Source organism: Fusarium phalaenopsidis (genome assembly GCF_050370095.1).
Source record: "Fusarium phalaenopsidis strain FUZ10S chromosome Unknown contig_32288, whole genome shotgun sequence".
Taxonomy (NCBI): domain Eukaryota; kingdom Fungi; phylum Ascomycota; class Sordariomycetes; order Hypocreales; family Nectriaceae; genus Fusarium; species Fusarium phalaenopsidis.
In genome coordinates, this window is record NW_028145412.1 from 1,750,583 (window position 1) to 1,771,695 (window position 21,113).

The window sequence follows — 21,113 nt, forward strand, 5'->3', positions numbered from 1 at the left end:
GCCCGGTCCAAAAGACAACTTTTCCACGCCCACGACCTGCTCTGACTGGCGGTTATAAGCCGATTAGATACCCCAGCAACCTACCCATGATCCCAATAGCATGAACCCCTGCTTTTCCAGTGAATCGAAAGGTAGTCACGGTCTATTTCAACTTCCTACCGCGGATACACGGTGCTCATTCCCTCCGGCGCTTGGTGCACTATGGCGTCGACGTCCTCTTCCACCGGCACCCTTTTGGTGAATGGCCGCATCTTCACCAAAGGCGGCACAGGATTGGAAGCGCAACCCGAATTCGCGGATAGCATCTTTGTGCAAGATGGCATCATCAAATCTATAGGCTCAAGGGACGAGCTATCTACCAAACATCAGCACGAGGCAGCCCACACTCAAGACCTCGACGGCAAGACAGTTCTTCCTGGGTTCGTCGACGGCCACATGCACCTCCTTCAGCTCGGCCAATCACTCCAAAAGCTCAGCCTCGACTATTGTCAGTCACTCGAGGAAATCGTGGAGACGATTCGGTCTTTTGCCAAGGCTAACCCAGACCTGCCGAGGATCCTCGCCATGGGTTGGGCGATAAATTTGACTCCGGACGGCGTGCACGCAAAGACTCTGGATGAAATTGACTCTCGCCCCATCTACGTCGATGCCCTTGATCTACACTCTGTCTGGTGCAATTCGGCCGCGATCGCTGAGCTTGGAGTTGGCGACATGTCCAATCCTGAAGGAGGCGAGATTCACCGCTACGACGATGGTTCACCAACCGGTCTCCTAAGCGAGAATGTCGTCTTCGGCATTGTTGTACCCTTCCTTGCCCAGATACTCACCAAGAGTCAGCGGATGCAGTATATGCTACGCGCATTCGAGGAGTATAGCGCTTCTGGCTATACGGGTGCGGTTGAGATGGCCATGGATGAAGTTGCTTGGGATGCCCTATCCACTCTGTTTTCCGAACGGCCAGATATCGCCGTACGAATGACTGTTTACTGGCTCATAAAACCTGACACAGAGGCTTTGATACGACGGCAGGTAGATCGCGCTATTGAACTTCATCGCCAGTTCAATAGGGAAACCTCGCCAAACCTCACCATCACTGGCATCAAACTCATTTGTGATGGCACAATCGACGCCTGTACAGCGTACCTATCTGAGCCTTATGCAGTTGCTCCATCTGCACCGCCTCTGTGGTCTGATGAAAAACTCGTTCAAGTTGTACAGCATGCTTCCGAGGCAGGTCTCCAAATCGCGCTGCATGCCATCGGGGATAAAGCAATACACACCGCTATCAATGCCCTCGAGACACATACAAAGCCCGGTAGCCGTCACCGCATCGAACACTTGGAGTTTTCAGCGCCGGAAGATGCCAGGCGACTGGGAAGTCTAGGCATCACTGCCTCGATCCAGCCAGTCCACGCAGACCCTATGATTCTAGTCGACTGGCCACGTCTCATCGGCACGCACCGCTGCAAGAGAGCCTTTGCATATAGAGACTTTGCTGATTCTGGAGCCCTTCTTGCTATTGGGAGTGATACTCCCACGGCGCCATGGGATCCTCTACGAAATCTTTATGTGGCGACGACAAGACGATCCGCGCGACGGCCAGAGTGGACGACCACCGTCAACGAGAACTTTCGTCTAGGGCTCTGTGAGGCCGTTACGGCAGCCACGTTTGGTGCAGCAAAGAGTGTGTTTGCGGAAGATCGCGTTGGAAGCTTGGAGGTGGGCAAAGCCGCCGACTTTGCTGTGTTGAACCTGGAATGGGACGCTGAGAAGTTGCTCGGTGCGTCGGTGGAGCAGACCTGGTTCAACGGGAAACGAGTTTACCAGAAGGCGACCGCGAAGGAGTAAAAAATACTGTCTCATTTTAGGGTATAGAATGGCCCCGAAGATACGCATTGACTTGGATATGGCAGAAAACGCTAGCTTGTTAGCTACACTTAAGAATGTAGCCATTGAATAACCCGGGGCTTTATCATCCTTTAAAGATGATGGATCACACTTCACTCGAAAGTCCATATGAATTGACAAATTTTTCACGAGTTGACCCCGGTGTGCAGACCTGTAACAACCTGTCTTATTTATTGATTCATCGAACATCGGTCACCTATTTGGTCCACCTTGCTCACACTACACAGCCCCTGAACAGCTTCCTTATTGAACTCATTGTACTCCTGTATCTCGGCTTCACAATCAGTCCTTCTTTATCTATTTTCTCCATCAACCCATCAAGGGCCAGGCTTCAACTATTACATGAACCCCATATCAACGCTTCAAAGCATCATATCCCAATGCCAACACAGTGGCCTCTTCTTTTTAGTCTTTTCTACTGCCAGCAGTATGCGTTATTAACTTAACGGCTCCTCACGGCTAGTTACGCAGAAGGAGAATGATAATGTTCGGAAGTAGTCGTGCATGAAGAAGATTATCGAGGTGGATGTGTACCAAGAATTTAAAGAGGCGTAGACGAGATCACCTGTAAGTGGTATCAATAGGACACCGTTGAATGAAACTCACGGGCAATATACTACGAAATTAGGGAGGTATCTTCATTTGATGAGCAAAGGGAGCGTTAGATAGAATCGATTTGATCAATCTCAACACTTGTCGTCGAAGATTTAATGCGCTCTCCAGACGGCCCTACTATTCCCTATTATGAAGCAGCAGGTCGATATTCACACTCGGGATAGAGAGGCGATGTGTGATAGAGATAAAAACCTCTAATACAGCCCCGCAACGACCACACCGGCCACCACGCCAACCATGCCAAGAGAACCTGTCTGTCGAGAGCCTGGAGAGTCCTCCTCCGCAGTGGTTGCCTCGCTCTGTGTGCCGGTTCCTGTGCTTGTTTCCTCAGTCGGAGTGCTGGTTTCTTCGCTCTCAGTTGCGCTTCTTCCCCCTTGAGTACTCTTGCTCGTAGTTTCAGTCTTGTCCTTGTCATCATCTTCGGTGATTGCCGCAGCAAGCTTGCTGCACACATTCGTTCCAACAGGCACAATATCTCCCACCAGATTCTCCTTGCTGCACGCAGTCCAAATCTCCCTAAACCCTGGAATGTTCTCACTCTGCCAGCTCGTCCAACTCGATGCCCACTCTGAGAAGACCTCGGCTGTAGAGCCAGTGACGACGGGGAGTTGACAGGGGTCCTGGGTGTTGTGATACTCCCCGATGGCAAAGGAGACAGCGATTTCAGAGATGACCACGTCTGGTGCGGGTGCGCCGGTCATCTTGGCTGTGACAGACGACAAGACCCGTTGGCATGGGGTTTGGTAGGGCGATATGGGGCCTGAGGGGCGCTCCGATGTGGTTGGAGTTTGCGCAGCGGCCTGCAAGAGGCCATTGGCAATGATCAACAAGATTTGAGTGATGTACATGGTGGGTTTGCAGAAGTGAGATAAATGATGAGTTTGATGATATCTTCAATGGGCAAATGTCTCGGGTTTTATCCAGTGCTGGGTCCTCATTGCCCCTCAATCATCACCTGGTATCGTGTAGAGTCAAGGGGGAGGCCTCGTGTTCAATCTCACTGTCAGGACAAAGACTCGTCAATCGGGAAAAACCATGCGCCCAGCATTGTGATAATGTTACCAATATTCCCTAACAGGTCGGGACTCTTTCATTGTGTACCCAGTAGACCCTTGGCGTGGAGGCGCAGCAATCTCGACGTGCATTGCTAAGCCCCATTCTCGGTTGAAAAGAGAGCTGACAGCTCACGATGATTCGATTGATAAGGATCCATGTGTCTTCTGACTTGCTGATGCACTGGACAATATCTTGCCTGATTGAGGGGAAGGGAGGCGGTGCTTGGAAAAGGCTGACGACGAGCATGTCGACACAGAATTTATGCTGATTCTGGAAATCACCGAGAAGAAGAGAGAACAAGACTAATGATTTCACATCATGTGTAAATTACAGATGCAAGAAATGTCCAAAGCCAAGGTGCTTAATGCTCCCCAGCTGGTGAAGGGAAGCGTGGACCCTGCTCTCGACACGAATAGCCAAGACGCAAGGTGATATCAGTGGAAGCCGTTGGCTAGGACTGCCCTGTCAGCGGCAAGAGCAAGCCTGAGCTAAATTTGACGTCCATCGAGTTGACCCGATATGGTATTGCCCAATACCTCCATCGGACGATTGATATCTCGTTCCAAGTCATGGCAGCGCACTTCATCGTTGGGAGCCGGCGAAACAATGTTAGAGTGGCAGCAAGCAGGCGAAGTAAAATCTTGCTGAGTTTCATAGTCACTCTTTGGACACAAAGTCCATTAAAACTACGGTGTCAGTGATATTGCACGTATTGCAGAACGCAGAGAGTGATTTTTCACGCTGTTTTGGGGGCGTGGATAGAGTCCCGGCATTTGTAGACATTGCCAACTCAATATAAAGTTCACTTAACGCAAGACCCTTCTCTGCCGCCACAATTTGACCCCAACCAACCTTCTACAGGTATTAAACCGATCTAGAGCTTCGAGAAGTGTTGAGCACCGATGAGTACTTCGCAGCACACAGAGAAATACGTCTTTTTCGTTGTACAGGACCGACAGAGGAACCTTTCGGCGTTAATATAGACCTTGCCTCTCATCTGGACAGACCGTCAACAATTATGAGAGAGAAAGTTTTCTGCAATTTTTAATATCAGTTCCCCCTGGAGCTTCATCATCTTCTGCGGATGTTTAAGTCTTTACCCATCCGACGTGCCGTGGAAACACCTCGCCTCCACGCCCTCTCACCTCGTTTTCAGATACTTACGACTCAGAACTCGACAAATCACACATTATGCATTTCCAAACTCTTCTTTCGGCAATGCTTGCCCTGGCAAGCGCAACCATGACCCTCGCTAGCCCCTGCCACAAGAAGGACAGACAGGACAAGCCTGAACCATTCAGTCTCCCCGGCGACTGTGGCGAAGATGCCTGGTGGGACTCTGAGAAGCTCGAATGCCACTGCAAAGGAAAGGGCGCCATCTGGAACGCAAGAAAGAGGCGGTGTGACTGCATCAATCCCGACACCGAATGGATCAAGGGCATGTCGACGTGCAAATGTCGCAGTCGTCAGAAGGACCTGAACAAGAAGGGAGAGTGCGTGTGCATCACCGACCCCATGTCGCTTTGGTACCAAGACTTTGGACGGTTGAATGATTGTCCGGTGGGTGACCCTGCATCCTTTCAACATGAGAGATGGCAACGAGTTGTGGATTTTAGCTCGCCGACGAACGGTGATGGGAAAAGAATAAAAGCTGACATGGAAGCAGAAGCCTCAATATGACCCGAACAGACTTTATTACGACTTTACTTCCAGTATGTGTTGACAGCTGAATTCTTGTTACCACAGCTAATGTCCTTCCCAGAGCCGGCACCATGGGCAAAAAAGCAGCAGGAGGGAAAAGACTGAGCTCCATAGTCCCGTTAGCCCTCTTACCAGAGCGGACCTCATGACAAACTCATGTGCAAAAAAGGCACGTGGTGTTGATGAACCTTTAAACCATCTGGACAGAGCCTTACTGAGATCTGGTTATATTTTCGTAATAATTAAAAATAATTAGAACTTTTTGGTCACGGTCTCCCTTGTCCCCGATTTCATTGTCATGTTCAGGATTTCATCTCGTCTGCTTCACTCCCTACTTCTCTGACCTCAGCCCAATTGGGGAGCCCTGCCATTACGGGCTGTATTATTGCCACATGTGAGGACTTCAATGTCGGATAGGTTTGCTCTTGCATGATGGGAAAAGTTAGATGCCTTGTCATGTGAGAACCTCAACACGAATTCTTACTCATAAAACCAGATGCCCTCCCCCCATCTGAACAGAACCTTTTACAAATCCACCACTTCCATTGTTTCGCCTACAAAATCTCGCTTCAGCGTCAGGAACTCAGTACCAGCAGTCTTGTACACTACATTACCAACATGGCACTATCCACGTTTCACTCATTCCCGATGCTCCCACCTGAACTTCGATTGGATATTTGGGAACTGGCAATCCGTCTGACCAACGAGAAACATGGCTTACACCACTTTACCATCATAAAGCAAGAAGAGGACGGTCAGGAAAACTTTCAACTGCAACACCCTTACCCAGCATGGCGGCCTCAGCACACAGTCATCGTCCCCGCCAACAACAACAAATTCGTCTACCTCTGGGATGCGGGACTTTAGACGGCGTGCGGGGAGTCGAGGGATGTCATTATGAAGCGCTTCAAAATGCACCAGTGGGATATGAGACGGCGTCAGGGCGAACCGATGCCTGTCATTAACCCTGCTCAATTGAAGCGTGAGCCAAGTCAAGGAAGAGACTTCGGCTACCCAGCCAAGACGACGGCTCGACGAGGGCATGAGGACTGGCAACTCATGGTCCAGCCAATCATGGACATGTTTTGTTTCAAGAGCAAAGACTGGCAATTCGCTCGAAGTTGGCTACAGTGGTCGGAATTCTTTGTGGACATGCCATTTACGAGCTTCTTATTTGGCCACGTACCGTTTACGAACATGGCCCTTGAGTTTGACCCGAGTTGGAACCTCGATTTTCCTCAAACCATCTCCGACTTGGTCGAGGAATCTTCGGCCAGAGGCTATATCGCAGATGCCATGCTTACTTTGGCTCATGATCATAAGGGTTTTAAATCTATATATCTCGAGGTCTGGCTTATTGATCATGACGCTTTCTGGTCCTCAGAAAACGGTAGAGACTGTAATCTGGCCTTTTACGATTACGAGCAGGGTTTTGTGGAGGTTAGGCCGGGACAGGTGGAGTTTCCTGGGTACGAGAATACGGCCGCATACTTTATTGACCTCCTCTATGGTCTTCGTGATGATGCATTTGCAGAAACTTCTGGGGATCAATCATGGATTCGGTCTGGGGGTTGGACGAAGCGTCACATCAGGATGCTTGCTTGTACAGAGAAGCAATGGGATAAGGACGATGTTTGGGGATAGAAGAATTAGAATGAATGAAGTTAAAGGGATTGCATGTTTATTCTGCATGATATCTGTTGTACGAAGTTCAAGTAGTGAGTAATAGGGTTGACCTCCGGGCATGAGCCCAGGACGCCATCAGGCCAGCTTCTGTTCCAGTCACTGACGAGCACCGGCATTCTTCGATATGTGTAAAATCTCGGACTTAGACATTCGTCAGTAGTGTCGTGCGGTCGAAGTCGACCAGGCATTCAACTGGGGTTTCGATTTGAGTTTGTCAGCGCAAGACAGAGGTGGCCACGATGGTCACAAACACTCACTCCAGCGTCGCTATCAAGCCAGACCCCGACTCCGCCCAGAATCAGAATTCCCTGCGAACAATCTGGGTGAAATAGAGCTCAGATCTGAGGGTGATGTCGTGTCGATGGGGTGCCCTCTGGGCTCTCAGTCCCTGTCAACGAGACCGGTTCTCAACAGTTGATTGGCTTCCGTAGCTCAGTTGGTTAGAGCGTCGTACTAATACTTCATCCGAGTGTCACGTGATGCGAAGGTCTCAGGTTCAAGCCCTGGCGGGAGCATTGCTCTCATACGCCCATCAGCTTTCTTTTTGCATTTTTTGCGGTTTTTTTTAATGCTGTTGGTGTCGTGGTGTTGTTTGGTGGTTTGCTGGGTGCATCTTGCTTAACTAGGTGATTGCCACAGTCAGTTCTCAAGCTCACGTGACCCTGCTCTCGCAGACCAGGCAGGCCATCAGCTTGGGAAGGAAGGAAGCTACACTCCACACAAGCTCCTCTAGATGGCATTTACACCCCTCGCGAGGCAGATTTATATATTCACAATGAATCTTTGGCTGATAGTTTGACTTGTGACCTGCTTTCTGACTCGGTCGACATTCACTGACCTACCGGCCGACAACCATGCATTCAACAAGTGACCACCCAAAACGATTTATGATTTGAATCACCTCCTTTCTCAAAGCATACCATCTCCCTCAAGCGAAATGTTTTACAATGATCGAGAGTGTCGGTACTTGCAGTCGACAAGCGATGGAAGACGGCCGGCATGGGTTCTGACAACTACAGGTTAGCTGAGCACTGTGCTTGGGTTTGTCGAACCGTCAAAGGGAGCGTTACCCTACAAAACGAGAAGTCAAGACTAACGCTGGAGCAACCACCCTGGCCCCAACATGATCAAATTGCTCCCCGATTTGGATGAGCGGGCAAAAGTGGTCAACGAGCTGAATAGGAGCCGCGAAGTGGGCTATTGCAACCTCCTTGTGGCACCACCCGGGGGCTTAGCCTTTGTAATTGGACACTTGAGGTGACGTAATCAACACAATTGATTCCTCTTTCCAAACAATTAAGGACTTTCTCACTTACGCACGTCCTCCCTTGCCCTGGAATCCACAGGTCAAGATTTGACTGCAACTCGGCCATCTCCCTGCCACATACGACCATACCTACTGGAGAATTCGGGATCCCGTCCGCTCTCCCATAGACAAGCTAGTAAGGGGCAGATTAGTAGTTGGGTCGGTGACGACCAGCGAATCCCTGCTGTTGTATGTTTTTTTGCCGTTTCTTTTTGCCGATTTGTGGGCACTAGTCCTTTGTTGACCCATCGTGAAGTGGGTGACATTGGCCGCAATTGTGGGCTTAGAACGTGACGATTTCTTTAGATGATGGAGATTAGAAACTTCACTTGCCTTCTTTGTTGCAGACCCAATGCAGATGAACATGCCTGGGTGAGGTTGGATGGTTGAAGGGCTAGCTCTTCACTGTCCAGTCACAGTGCCAAGATTCTGCGGGCTGGTTCTTGTTCACATCGTGAGCTCTTTGAAGAAACAAATTACGCGTTTGTTCACTGATTTAAGCATGGACCTTCACTCTGTGCAGTGGAATATTCGACCATGCATGAGCACCAACACAATCCGAACACTCCCTTTGTCTCATCAGCGAAAATGCTATTGTTCTGAAACACGGCAGTGAACAAAAACCGCTACCAACTCCATAACTAGGTCAGGGCTGAGTATATAATTACTGCATATCCTGACCTACTACTCACTTACTCTCAAACACTGTCTCAACAATAACTCAATTCTTCGGTAACAACCTTGAACACCACGCATCAACCCAACCTTCGAAAAACTCAACCAACATGTCGTCCCCTATTCAGAACAAGGCGCTCTCGGATGTTGACGACGGCTTTGAGATATGCACGTCTGGCGACCTTACGATCAAAGAGATCCAGGAAATGTTGGGCGGGACCGCGAAGACTCGTGACGCCCGCATCGCCAACGACGCCAACAACAGCATCAGCACCAATACCAACGCCAATGACATGGACAGCGCTGAAGTCATGAACAAGGCTGCTGACAGTGAAGACGATACTGAAGTTATCCTTACGGTGATCAATGGCAAGTTGCATTATTGGGAACCCAGCGGACGCTTCCGTCCCGTGGAAGCCACACCAGAGGAGCTCAAACAATGGGTCAGGGACGAGTGCCAGGATACGCGCAAGAAGGATGAATGGATCAAGTGGCTGATGGAGGCCCCGTTGGACCCGAGTCAATTCGGCGGCGATTGCAAGACACCTTACAATGACATCGCATCCCCAGAAGGGTTAAAGTCGGCAGTTGAACGGTCCCGTAACGATCTGAATCGAATGTATGCTGACATGGAAAGGTTCAAGGCAGAGAGAAACAAAAAGCTGAACGAGGCACTGCAATTGGACTTGGACTATCGGTCGGCCAAAAGAAACGTTGAGTGGTACACCACGGTCATCATGAGGTCCCTCGAGAAGGATGGCGAGACTTGAGTACAGGTGTCATTAACGCCGTGACGCGCTTAGCTAGACCTTGCATTGAAAAGATGCCACGCGAAATACCTATCTAGAGTTGATTGCATGTAATAACATAATTGCGATTTTGTTGCCAGAAAAAAAAGTGTCATTTACGCCGCTCGGGGAAGTAATATTACGAAGTTCAAAACAAACTAAACATGGATAGCACACACGCGAATTCTTTAATCATCAATGACCATAAGTGTCCCCTTATCTAACCAGAGTTCATCTGGATGATCTTCATAACTGTCCGTGTATATCTCCTCCTTCTTTTCTTCCAGCGAGCATCGATTTGTCCAAGAGGCTCGCTAATTATGCATACTCTGGCTTCCTAGCTCTAACACTACCTTCAGCTACATCCATTGGTGGGCCCCTAGGGCTTAATAGCCTGGGAGATGCTTGTGTTTCAATCTCAGACCTGCGGGGAGGAAACTCCGCTGGGTAGGTTGTTGACTGACTTTCCAACTACAGCCAGGGCCACACGTGACTTTACGGACCAACCTCCTGAGGCTGTGCTCGGATCCTAATTTTGATCATAGGTTCTGACTTGCTGCAAGACGCATCTTTTTCAAAACCTTTTTTGCACTTCACGACATGGAATCACTTCTTGGAACCTCCAGAACCGGTTCTGGCGCCTCCAAAAAGGCAACCCACGCCCTAGAAGAGACAACTTCTAGTGGAATTGACCGTACGTCCAATATCGTCCCCGAAACAGGCGATGCCTACCACGCTGTCCACAACTGTTCTGGACAAGGGTCTCGTGGCCGGTGAAGCTCATAGAATCCGAGTAAAGCCCGAAGTATTCTGTTACCTCTTATGAAAGCCTTGCCTAGATTAGACAGAATTAGAAAAGCTATGTTAGAGCCTAGAGAGGAAGGCGGTAATAGTCTCAAAAAGAATAAAAAATAATTAAAAAATCACTTCTAAGAATAGCCTTGGTTTCTAGCAATGTGTTATATATACCTAGCGACCTACTTGTAAATCAACTTCCTGAATAGCTTATTACTCCCACCCTACTTCTCTAGTGAACCAGTCTTCTTGCCAAGATACATGAGCTTCAGATCCAACTTCAAAGGACTGCTCGTACCGTCTCCCCCGGCCAGGTCTTCCTTCGGATGAAAGTGTCCTCGAATAAACTTCCAGAACGGTTTGTCGCCTGTGCCTTGCGTCTCTGGAGAACCAACTTCCTCGCACTTCAAGCCCTCATTCACCTGATCTTTAGTCTTACCATTTACCCTATTAACTTCCTTTCCTTCCGCCAGCTTTCCATCTGAGTGAGGACGTGTGGGAATGCTCTTCTCCGTGCCCTCATCGGCCTCAGAGGTCTGCAAAGCCTCTTCCCTTTCCAGATCACTACCCTGAGTTTCAAGCTCGACGACCTTCACCGCTTGGCCATTCTTCCTTGGCTCACTTCTTTCAGCCTCCTTTCCATTCCCTCCCTCAATCTTGATCTTCTCGCCGCTACCAAGCCTCTCAATCGTACCGATTCGCTCGCCCAGCTTGTGGGAAGTCAACAACCAGTTTGAGAGAATGCGATTTTCTCTCCCGTAGAGTTTGTCCTCGTCCATCACATACTTGGTCTCCCCACTGGAATACTTCCAGCAAATATCGCGTGTCCCATTGACTGAAGGCTCCGTAGCCCACTTCTTGAGCAGATGACACTTTGACTTGCCCATTGCCATGATCAAACGCACACTGAAGTGGACACATTGTGATGAACGTTCCAGAGCGACCACTTGATGCTCATGCAGGCTCACTGAGCGGGTGAGACCTTTACCCTTGTCCTTGGCTCCTTCGAGTACACCTGCGGTCGCGTCTCGATCTGGGACTGGGGTTTGTTCAAGGTCTTTTCCCTTTTTATCTCTCCTTTTCGTCGGAAAGATGTTGCCCACAGACTTCTTCACAGACTTCTGCTTCTGGTTGCAGAACTCGGATATGTCCCGCACACGATCATTGGCTCTCTTCTTGAAGAGATCACGACGACGGTCCTTGATATGTCGAGTCCGGAATTGTACACCAGCACACCACCAAGCTGCTGACAACTTGGTCGCCATAGTGCCTAGTATGACTGTTAGAATGAGAAGAAAAAACCCCACCAGCCTCGAAAGAGACCCGTAATATCATCGGAGGTTCACTCACCTGGCTCGCTGCCGCCTTTGTACTTTGGTCTGCGCCAGCGACGCCCAAAGAGGTCATTGAGGTGGTTCCAGAAATTACCAAAGTAATGGTCATTCATAAAATTGAAGAGGATGTCGTGGTTGAACATCTGTGTGCTGGTCGTGTCTTCGAGCCTCGCAATCATCCAGACCAGAGCAAGAGTTGCCAGCTCAGTCTTGCCGCTGCCCCCTCCCACATCGGAATGGGACCCAATGAACCAGCACTGATGAACCTGCGTCTTCTTGCTTCTTGAGGTCCATGGAACCGGTTTGAAGTTCCTTCGACGCTCGTTGAGAGCCAGTGCCTGAAATGCGTGGTCCGCTCTTACTGGTGCGCATTTTCCGACAAAGTGCAGTGGGCGTGTCCACAGCTGTGGCAGAGGCGATCCCAGCGCACTCACTGTGTCCCATACAGCGCATGCCTTGATCCTCACATTCCTGGTGAGGAAGCCCCTTCTTTCAAGCCCGGCGCTCAGGTCGCCCAAAGGGATCCCGAGAGAATTTCCCGGTTGTGCGCTCTCGTCCATCATGCCATGCTCCGAAGTCTGGGTTGCCCATAGTTCGAAGAGCTCCGGCAGGACCTCGAGACCTTCTTTCTTCAATAGTCCTATGTGATGGATCATTGAGGCAACGCACTGAACAGTGAAAGAACCTCTCGAGAAGCCAACGAGCATGATTTCGTCCTCGGTATCGGCGTTGTAGTTGTGACAGAGGAAGCTGTATGCTGCCCGTATCTTGGCTGAGATGCCTGGAACATGAATGGTCAGAAGTCGCAAATATAGATGGACAGAGATTAGATACCTCGACCGGTGGCGCTGTCAAATGAGTTACTGAGCCTATCAGTCCCATTGCCTACCCCGTTGTCGTAGTAGACAAGCTGGAGGCATCCCAGGGTGTCGTAATGATTAACGCATCTCGCAAGTCTCGATACGTTTGTCAATGGCTGACTGCTGTTGATTCCATCGTTCCAGGTTCCGTCGCAACAGACAAACAGACGCTTCTTCCCGGCCGTTGCTGTGGCTTTGGGAGAGTCTTGAGCGCTGGTAGAGGCCTCAGTCGATTCTTTAGGGGACAAGAATCGTCCAGAGCGAGAAGTCCCTCCCGGTTGCTCATCAAAAACTGAGCCCTCCACAGGGCTCCCGCTTTTCTGAGCCATGAAAGATTCGATGAGGGACACAACGATGTGCCGTGGCTTCGAATACTCAGCTTCCTCACGAGGAGCAGCAGGACCTCAAGATATAGGGACCGGTTTAGGCGCCTGGCTGCGCCCCTCATTAAATGAAGTAAAAGATCTACCAGGCCCATATGCCAAGAGGAGGCTCCCTGTGGCGAGCTCTCACCTGTCACCAATGACTAGCAATGTGGTTGTGATAAAAGTGCAAGCTGAAAGCAATGTGGCGTGCGATGTAACCACGGGGGCCGCAACTACAACCAAGGCGGCTACCATTAGCCAGCGTGAGCCAATACGGCCGCCGAAGGCTTGACTCCTGTGGTAAGCGCGCAGGTTCAGCTGAGATGGAATATGGGGATTACAACACGAGGCTGCATCTTTCTGGCCTATTATTGGTACTCTGTTAAAGCCATAACTATTGTTTCATTTTACTCCTCGGCTAACGACAACCTAGCCCTAAGTAACAAAGCGTGGTAAAAGGCGAGTATCCAACTGTGTCCAGCATGTTTATTTTCATGGAAGGGTGCGCTTGAATTATAATAATAGGCTGATGATACTTGAAAATGTAGTTGCTTTTTGCCCAAGCTCGGGAAGCTGAGGGAAGAGCCAATTTTACAACCAGAATCAAAGCAGGCTGCGAGCCCAAATGTTGACGCAGATTTCGGCGAGGTGCTGAGCTGAGCTGCTGTGCGACTCCCTCGGCTTGAGCGATGAAAACTGGCTGTCCAGCTCCTGTCTGCCTTCATAGTGTGATTGGTGTCAGATGGCTGGGATAACAGGGGAGGTCTTATTTTCGCCGTGCTTGCAGTTCAGCTAAGCAGGCTGGGGCGTTGGCATGAATGGTTGGCTAGAGAAGCCTCAGAGGCGTTTCTGCGGTGAGCACAGCCCTGTCTCCAATGCGACCAGATTGACTTAAAAATAAAGCTCTAATATTCTCGTAAGTTTCGATATGAAATCAGTTAGGTATTTATTATGCTGTGTCCTATAACAACGTGGGCTCTAGGCTCACGGAATGACCACACAAGTGTAGTCCAAAATGATTCACCTCGAAGCCAAAGTTTCCCCGAATTACTGCCCAATTTTCTCATGCCAAGATCAAGTGGCGCATTGTGGGTGGCCTCAAAACGGGGTGGCTCATTCTCAAAGTTAGCACTCTTCTCCTTTATGTCTCACCCAGCCCACCTCACCTCGAGCTCCGGAATCCTTCGCCCACATTTGGCGGCAGCTTGGCCGTCAAGATAGAACTGCGTTGAGATGTGTTCGAGTTTTATATGTGAGTTAGTAGGTTAGGCTTTGCGTAGTATGGCTCGGCCCCGAAAACCTGATCCGACAATACACTTAATTATAGACGTGATCAAATGTAACGCCATATCTGCATAGATCTTTCGTCCCTAGCTTCTCTTTAGGCTAGAGTTCTCCATGCTAACCCACAGAGAGGGGCTCATGAACCACAAACGGTCGCAGTGGTGAGCCCCATTTGAGGCTTGATCAGGTTAAAGGACTCTGCTGACTTGGGTTAATTTCCATGGCAAGTCGATACTGCAAGTTCGTACTGAGTGAATCCAGGCAAGGTTATGAAAAGAGGGTTTTTCTCGTACAAGAAGTCTGCCCTTCAAATCTCTTGATACTCGATAAACTGGAGAGCATACCTTAGAAACTCCCGTGAACCCAATATGCCTTTTACTAGGCCCCCATATATGGCTACCACTAATATCTTCAGTTTCGCCTTTGGTTTCGCTTCCGGAGTAGAACGGAGATGACGAACGCGATGGCGATGGAGCGACTACGGACGAATGCCACTCCCGAGCTTACCAGTTATTATCGACTATGTCCTATTATACTTCTGTGGTACGGCTGAGAAGGCTTTCTCGTAGCTTCTTTGACTTGTGCCCACCTTCATCTACGGATTGAAGCGCTTCCAAACCACACCCAGCAATAACCTCCGTGTGGCCCTTAGCTTGTGTCTGTTTCTGGATCCGTAATCTAATTGTGGATCAAGTCTTTCCTTCACGGCACGCGGTATATCAATGGAAATGTTATCGTACTTCCAAACGACAAGATTCCGTTCCAGCACGGCTTCGCAGGAGGCTAGCGACAACCCCAATGGGCGTGCGGCGACCCAAAACGCAAAAATATCCGTCGCCTCTGCGAAACGCTTCAAGAATCCTCCGATGGTGGTTGTTTGGTTCACCGAGCTCTCACAGTCGCGCGGTCGTCGTAGTCTCCAAGATTTATGCCACTGATATTACCGCACACGGGGTGGGATGGCCGACAGTTTGAAGGAGCTTGCGTCTCTTGATTAGCATGGCCAGCCGAGCATGATGGTAAGATCATCAAAGCCTGGAACAGCCTGTTCAGTCTAGACGACAAGCTGAGGGAGATGGTCTGGTACGAAGACAGCTTTGGAGAGGATCTACAGCTGTTTTGTGCTATCAATCATGTCGACTTCCTAGAGAGTGAAAACGAATTATCGTTCTGGGGCTTGCCACGGCTAGGCACTGCACGCGACAGCCATGGGTGGGCTTGGGTTTTTGCTGGATGGCTATCCAGTCATCTATTTCAACATAACCTGGAAATTGCTCAAACATCCGTTTACGTGCATAGGCCTCTCGTCAACTTCTACCGTTCGATACCTTTACAGCTAATAATCAAGTGTACGAGCGTGTAATTATAAGGTCCAACATAATCTTGTTGATTTCTTACCTCCTACACTGTCAGACAAGCCGACCGATCCGTCTAATACCTCCGACCGAATTTGTGGCGGATGGAGGATCAGCCCGACTCCAGGAACTGCAACGGCTCGGCAGCTCATTATCCGGCGCTAGCGGTAATGATGAGATCAAAATAGGAATTCCTATCAATAGGGCTGCGCTGCTGGGCGACCGCCCGCAACCACAGGCTCGCTGAAACGGCCCAGTACAACCCAAACCGGCCTGTCGGCATCTCAACGACGCCCAAACGCCATAGCGCACAACAAATGTCAGAACCTTGACAGCAAAATACGAGGCGAAACGGGCGGAGCAATGGAGGATTACGAGAGGCGCTATGGCATAGTCTCTAGCGTTGATGAACCGTCAAGGCAATGATTGGTGCCCGCAAGCCACGGCGTGTTGACCTCACGAGGATACCCAGCCACCATCAGAGCGAGCGAACGACCGTTACATTACGGCATCTCCAAGGTCAGAAACACGTGTATATAAATCAATTGACGCCTTTTCATCGGTGCTGGTCAATCCTTGCCAAGACTATAAGCATTAGTCAACGGACGTATTTTCATATCGTCAACATGCAATTCACGAGCCTCAGCGTCGCTCTCTTCGCCCTGCTTGCTGTAGGAGCATCTGCCGCAACTCACATTGTTGAGGTCGGCAAGGGTGGGCTCAAATACACCCCGGATACCATTAGTGCTGCCAAGGGAGACATCATCGAGTTTCATTTCGACTCCATGCACACTGTTGTTGCCGGCGACTTCAGCAAGCCATGTACTCCAGCTACCAGTGGAGGATTCTATTCTGGTGTTCTTCCTGCGAGTGGAAACGTAAGCCTACATTCTTTGACAACTGCGTCGACTCTTACATTCTTTGGTCCACGGCTAATCTATCTCTCACAAGTCATTCTTCTCAATTACTGTCAACAACACCGATCCCATCTTCTTCTACTGCTCCATTGAAGGCCATTGCCAGGCCGGAATGGCAGGTGTTATCAACCAGGGCTCTGACACGCTCAAAGAGTATCAGAGCGCTGCAGCAAAAACTGACAAGAGCACCAGCCCAAAGGCTGCGTTTGGTGGCACCCTCAGCAGCAAATCCAACACCGGGTCCGCATCTACCACGGCGACCACCGCCTCTGAGTCGTCAAGCACCGGGTCCGCATCTACCCCGGCGACCGCCGCCTCTGAGTCGTCAAGCACCGGGTCCGCATCTACCACGGCGACCGCCGCCTCTGAGTCGTCAAGCACCGGGACCTCGACTGCCTCGGGCTCAGCTGCAGCCACCACAAGCAGTGTCCCGGCGGCCGCTCCACAGTTGACTGGCCCGATCGTCTGCGTATCGCTCTTCGCTCTGATTTTTGGCGCTATGCTGGCATTTTGAGGGGTTTTGGGAGGAAGTCGGATTCGGCACCAAAGAGTTGGATGAAGGAGTGGATCATGTAGCTGTCTTTTGGCTTAGTTATCCTGTCAAGGGCCAGGCTTCAACTATATCAAAACACACAATATCAACACATCATAGCATCATATCCCAATGCTAACACAGTGGCCTCTTTTTTAGTATTTCTACCGCCTGCAGTAGAAGACTCATTCGATCTAAGCTGCAGATGCAATAGCTCCTATCTCAAAGCAAAAGGGCGAAGGGATTATCAAGGTTATCCAGCAAGTCCTTATCAATTTTAGCACCCTCCATCGAAGCTCCTCTCTTCAATAGCAGCTCCACCTTATCTTTATCCCCATCCTCATACGCAATTCTGAAAGGGGTCCGCCCCTGCTCATCCTGTTGCTCTATGCGGGAACCTGCATCGAGTAGAAGGTGTGTCATCACACGCCCCGCAAGTACACCAGATACTGCAGTTAGGAGAGGGGCGCCATCATCTGCACTGCAACCTCCTTCCAAGAGATATCTGAGGACGTTCGCGCAGCTATGCCACACTGCATACCATACCACACCCTTTCCATTACATGTTTGCTCTAGGTCGGGCCTCATTTCCAGAAACAAAAAGGAACATCGCTGGAGTCGAACCGTCAGAGGCCCTGAAGACTGGATTGGCGCCCGCCTGGAGGAGAAGCTTTACTGTGGAAGGGCTTCCGTATAATATCGCTTTTTCTACTGCATATGTTCCTCTGTACTCCTGGGGGGAGCCGTCCAGTACTCCGTTCTCGAGGAGTAGTCGCACAAGGTCGTCAACCTGGTCATAACAGCCCGCTGCCGCGCAAAGTGCTAGCGATCCACACGTCTCACCGAACGTGACATGTGCGTCAGCTCCAGTCTCGATGAGAATCTTGGCAATCTCGTAATGTCCTTTCCTGGCGGCTACACTCAACGGTGTTTGTCGTATTTCTTCCCACCTGGCCGGATTTGGGTGGGCGCCATGTTTCAAAAGCAGTTCGACAATCTCGACATGACCTGTTCCGGCGGCGAAGGCGAGTGGTGTGGTGAAACGAGCAGCAGGGAGCCATTCGTTTAAACTGTTTATATCAGCTCCGCCCAGTATTGTCTTCTCCAAAACTGAAAGTTATCATTTATTCATGCTGAAAAAGAGCGCTTTGTCGCTGCCCCCTCTTCCATCAAATGCGTAGAGACGCTGATCGAGAATCCGATATAGGTGACGGCTTGTGCAGCTGAGGGCACTTGGGCCAGCGCTAGAGTCAACATTATCGGCAATGGATTCGATGAGCTTGATCAGGAGGATTTCAAGAGACATTTAGTTTCCGTGTTGCTGGTCAGAAATTGAAATGATCGATCCAATTTGGAGTGTCAGAGCAGACAGTTAATGGGCAGAGGTATGGATCTGAATCCACGTGACTATTTGGGAACAGCAATCCTGTTGCCTAATATTCGTTCTATTTGAGACAATCAGGCCTAGCATTCACTCAGGTTTATGCTCCTATGTTTGCTTTTTATCCTTACCCTTTATTACTCTTATTGAATTCCACTAGCTGTGAGTGAATAAAAGAGATGATAAATTGCTACCTCAAGCATCACCGCCCCGAGCCGCAAGTTAAACGTCTCCCTGCTTTTACGAAACGCATCCCTAGCAAAACTCCATCTTCACAGAATGGACGCACAACGCATCACCGATGTATATCCCTTCCAAGGGAGATGCGCATTCAACGTCGACTTTCAGCACAAGGAGTTCCGGGTTTGTTGGACCGGAAGCTGGCTCAAGCCACCAAACCTCGATGAGTTCCCCAGCTTGGCGGAGCAGACTGGGGCGACTATTGAGCAAATCTTGCATAGTTCAGCGGTCGATGCCATATGGTCTCGCTCTCGAGCAATCGCTCACGGCGCAAACTCGCACATCAGATTACTTGCTGATAGCTTGGACGACTTCCCCATCTGCAAAGTCGCCATCGATAACCGGCAGCGACAAATGATTGTGGAGGAATTCTCTCTTCTCTGACATCTAGCGACAAGACAGCCAAAAGCGCGAGTTGTACAGACCTCGGCTGAGCCGCTTCAGGACGAGGATGGCATTTTTGGCTTCAGAATGATGAAGCTAAAACCCATAACTCATGACGAGGTGTCGGGATACTACCATGACATCTTGGAGGTGCTTCGTCATGTCCACGACGCAGGTGTTGTTCACTACGATCTTTCATGGACAAACATCATGCTGGATCAAGATGGTCAAGTCACATTGATAGACTTTGGCCACGCAGGGTTATCTGAAGCAGATATCCCGCTTCACAAGCGGAGGAAATCGACCCGAGACCGCCACCAAAAGTATCTCGCTTCGTATGATCTTGAAGTCCTCAAAGGTTTGCAGCGGTATGAATAGACCTTGCAACATGGTGATATCGAGTAATTATTAACCATAATAGATTTCGTCACGTTTAGAGAATCCGACCAGGCCAGTCTTCAGATGAGCCAACACAGACCACTGCATTCGCACTAGGACAATGGGAAAACCTCATGGGGGAAAACCACAGCCATGGTCCGTCTGTCCCTCAACCGATTCGAACGCGCAGGGGTTTCTAAGCAGTTTAGCTCATTGGCTCCAACAGAGTATGTGCAAGCTCACATGCTGGGTGGCGCACTCGTAGCAGTTGTCTGACGAGAAGTAACGAGAAGTACTTTTGCTTCTTCACCACGCCAGAGCACTTCATGCCGGCGCACTTGTCCTCGTCGACCACGGGCTCACACCCGCAGAGGAACTTGTGTGTTCATTGAATACACATAGGATAATTATGCATAATATTCACAGCGACCATTCTTTTCAGGTAGGCAAGCACTCCTATTGTGTCCTCTCTATTCTCAGTCCCTCATCAATCCGCCATTTGGCCTAACAACAATTACCTCTCCTTAGCCGTATAGTACGGAGACCCAAGACGGTTATAGACCTTGAACTCCCGTGGCTTGACAAACATGGGTTCCGTGGCAGCAAAGTACTCTTTGTAATAATCTTTGGGGATCTGGACCTAGAAGAGATGTTAGCAAGCAACAGGTAATAGAGACAAGACTCGTGTCAAACATTTAACAGCCAATCAGTTGTCTGGTTCCTGGAAATATGTTAACGATACGATGTATCATCAAAGACGGGTACTCACCAGTTCTCAACCCAGTGAAGCGTGCCTGGGTCTTCAGGCGACTGGTAAACTTCAAAAAAGGTTCATTCTGGCTCTGCGATTACCTTGTCGTAGACCGGCTTGAAGTGCTCCAAAAACTTGGATACATTCTCGGGGTCGACGTAGACGGTGACGTGAAGGCTGATACCTTGATTGGATGCCATGTTGCATAGATGGAAAGAGTTGCTCGACGACTGTAAGGAGTGCAGGCGCTCTCTGAAATACTTGAGAAATCAATCAGTTCAAGCACATGCAAGTCTTCTCGATTAACGCGATGGTGATTGATCATCAGGTTCCATTATTAAGCGTAAGAATCAAAGCCACCATTCCTCCTCGGGAACTTCCTATCAATATTCTCTACTCGTTATTGGCTAAACATTTAAAGATTGCACCAGCGATGAGCCTAATAATAGGAAGCCATCTTCTTGTTGACGGACTTGGCTGACAGCCAGCAACATCAAAACAAAGTCTCCGGACTTGGCGGAGCTGAAGGATTGCATGGAGTCGTACGGAGTTCCACGGAGTACCACCTTAGGCTTACTTGGTCATATCTCGGAGTTTTCCTCCAAACTCCGATCCAATTAACCATCATGCATCGCTAGCAAACTCCGGTGAGCCAAGCCCCTGGATTTGAGGTCTGCTGACGCGTTTAGCCGCATCCTACCACGAGATCTATAAGTGGCTCACAGGGACTTCACAACCGGGCAAATCATGATCTGGGGACCAGTATGGTGGCTTATTAATCACAAAGTACTGCTAAATCTTC

The 21,113-nt window shown here is 49.7% G+C and overlaps 7 protein-coding genes and 2 non-coding genes across 9 annotated transcripts; 6 read left to right on the top strand and 3 right to left on the bottom strand.

Moving 5' to 3' along the window:
* Window positions 1-201: 201 nt before the first annotated feature.
* LRP88_04148 (amidohydrolase) lies at window positions 202-1,848 on the top strand (the record flags this gene model as incomplete). The annotated part of the gene is made up of 1 exon (XM_083240729.1): window positions 202-1,848. One exon carries the CDS (start codon window positions 202-204, stop codon window positions 1,846-1,848), a length of 1,647 nt encoding a protein of 548 aa, XP_083104019.1.
* An 869-nt stretch (window positions 1,849-2,717) lies between these two features.
* Window positions 2,718-3,371, bottom strand: LRP88_04149 (uncharacterized protein; the record flags this gene model as incomplete). Its single annotated transcript, XM_083240730.1, has 1 exon — window positions 2,718-3,371. The coding sequence occupies one exon, from the start codon at window positions 3,369-3,371 to the stop codon at window positions 2,718-2,720; it is 654 nt and encodes a 217-aa protein (XP_083104020.1).
* Window positions 3,372-4,770: 1,399 nt separating this feature from the next.
* Window positions 4,771-5,213, top strand: LRP88_04150 (uncharacterized protein; the record flags this gene model as incomplete). Its single annotated transcript, XM_083240731.1, has 2 exons — window positions 4,771-5,139; window positions 5,196-5,213. The coding sequence occupies 2 exons, from the start codon at window positions 4,771-4,773 to the stop codon at window positions 5,211-5,213; spliced, it is 387 nt and encodes a 128-aa protein (XP_083104021.1).
* Window positions 5,214-7,387: 2,174 nt separating this feature from the next.
* LRP88_04151 lies at window positions 7,388-7,481 on the top strand. Its single transcript has one exon. It is a non-coding gene; the product is annotated as a tRNA-Ile (tRNA).
* Window positions 7,482-8,350: 869 nt separating this feature from the next.
* On the top strand, window positions 8,351-8,466 carry LRP88_04152. Its single transcript, XR_014475170.1, has one exon. It is a non-coding gene; the product is annotated as a 5S ribosomal RNA (ribosomal RNA).
* A 591-nt stretch (window positions 8,467-9,057) lies between these two features.
* On the top strand, window positions 9,058-9,717 carry LRP88_04153 (uncharacterized protein; the record flags this gene model as incomplete). The annotated part of the gene is made up of 1 exon (XM_083240732.1): window positions 9,058-9,717. The coding sequence occupies one exon, from the start codon at window positions 9,058-9,060 to the stop codon at window positions 9,715-9,717; it is 660 nt and encodes a 219-aa protein (XP_083104022.1).
* Window positions 9,718-10,754: 1,037 nt separating this feature from the next.
* LRP88_04154 (T6SS phospholipase effector Tle1-like catalytic domain-containing protein) lies at window positions 10,755-13,053 on the bottom strand (the record flags this gene model as incomplete). Its single annotated transcript, XM_083240733.1, has 3 exons — window positions 10,755-11,800; window positions 11,881-12,645; window positions 12,699-13,053. 3 exons carry the CDS (start codon window positions 13,051-13,053, stop codon window positions 10,755-10,757), a joined length of 2,166 nt encoding a protein of 721 aa, XP_083104023.1.
* Window positions 13,054-16,354: 3,301 nt separating this feature from the next.
* Window positions 16,355-17,159, top strand: LRP88_04155 (cupredoxin domain-containing protein; the record flags this gene model as incomplete). The annotated part of the gene is made up of 2 exons (XM_083240734.1): window positions 16,355-16,606; window positions 16,680-17,159. The coding sequence occupies 2 exons, from the start codon at window positions 16,355-16,357 to the stop codon at window positions 17,157-17,159; spliced, it is 732 nt and encodes a 243-aa protein (XP_083104024.1).
* Window positions 17,160-20,074: 2,915 nt separating this feature from the next.
* On the bottom strand, window positions 20,075-20,511 carry LRP88_04156 (uncharacterized protein; the record flags this gene model as incomplete). The annotated part of the gene is made up of 2 exons (XM_083240735.1): window positions 20,075-20,200; window positions 20,413-20,511. The coding sequence occupies 2 exons, from the start codon at window positions 20,509-20,511 to the stop codon at window positions 20,075-20,077; spliced, it is 225 nt and encodes a 74-aa protein (XP_083104025.1).
* Window positions 20,512-21,113: the final 602 nt, after the last annotated feature.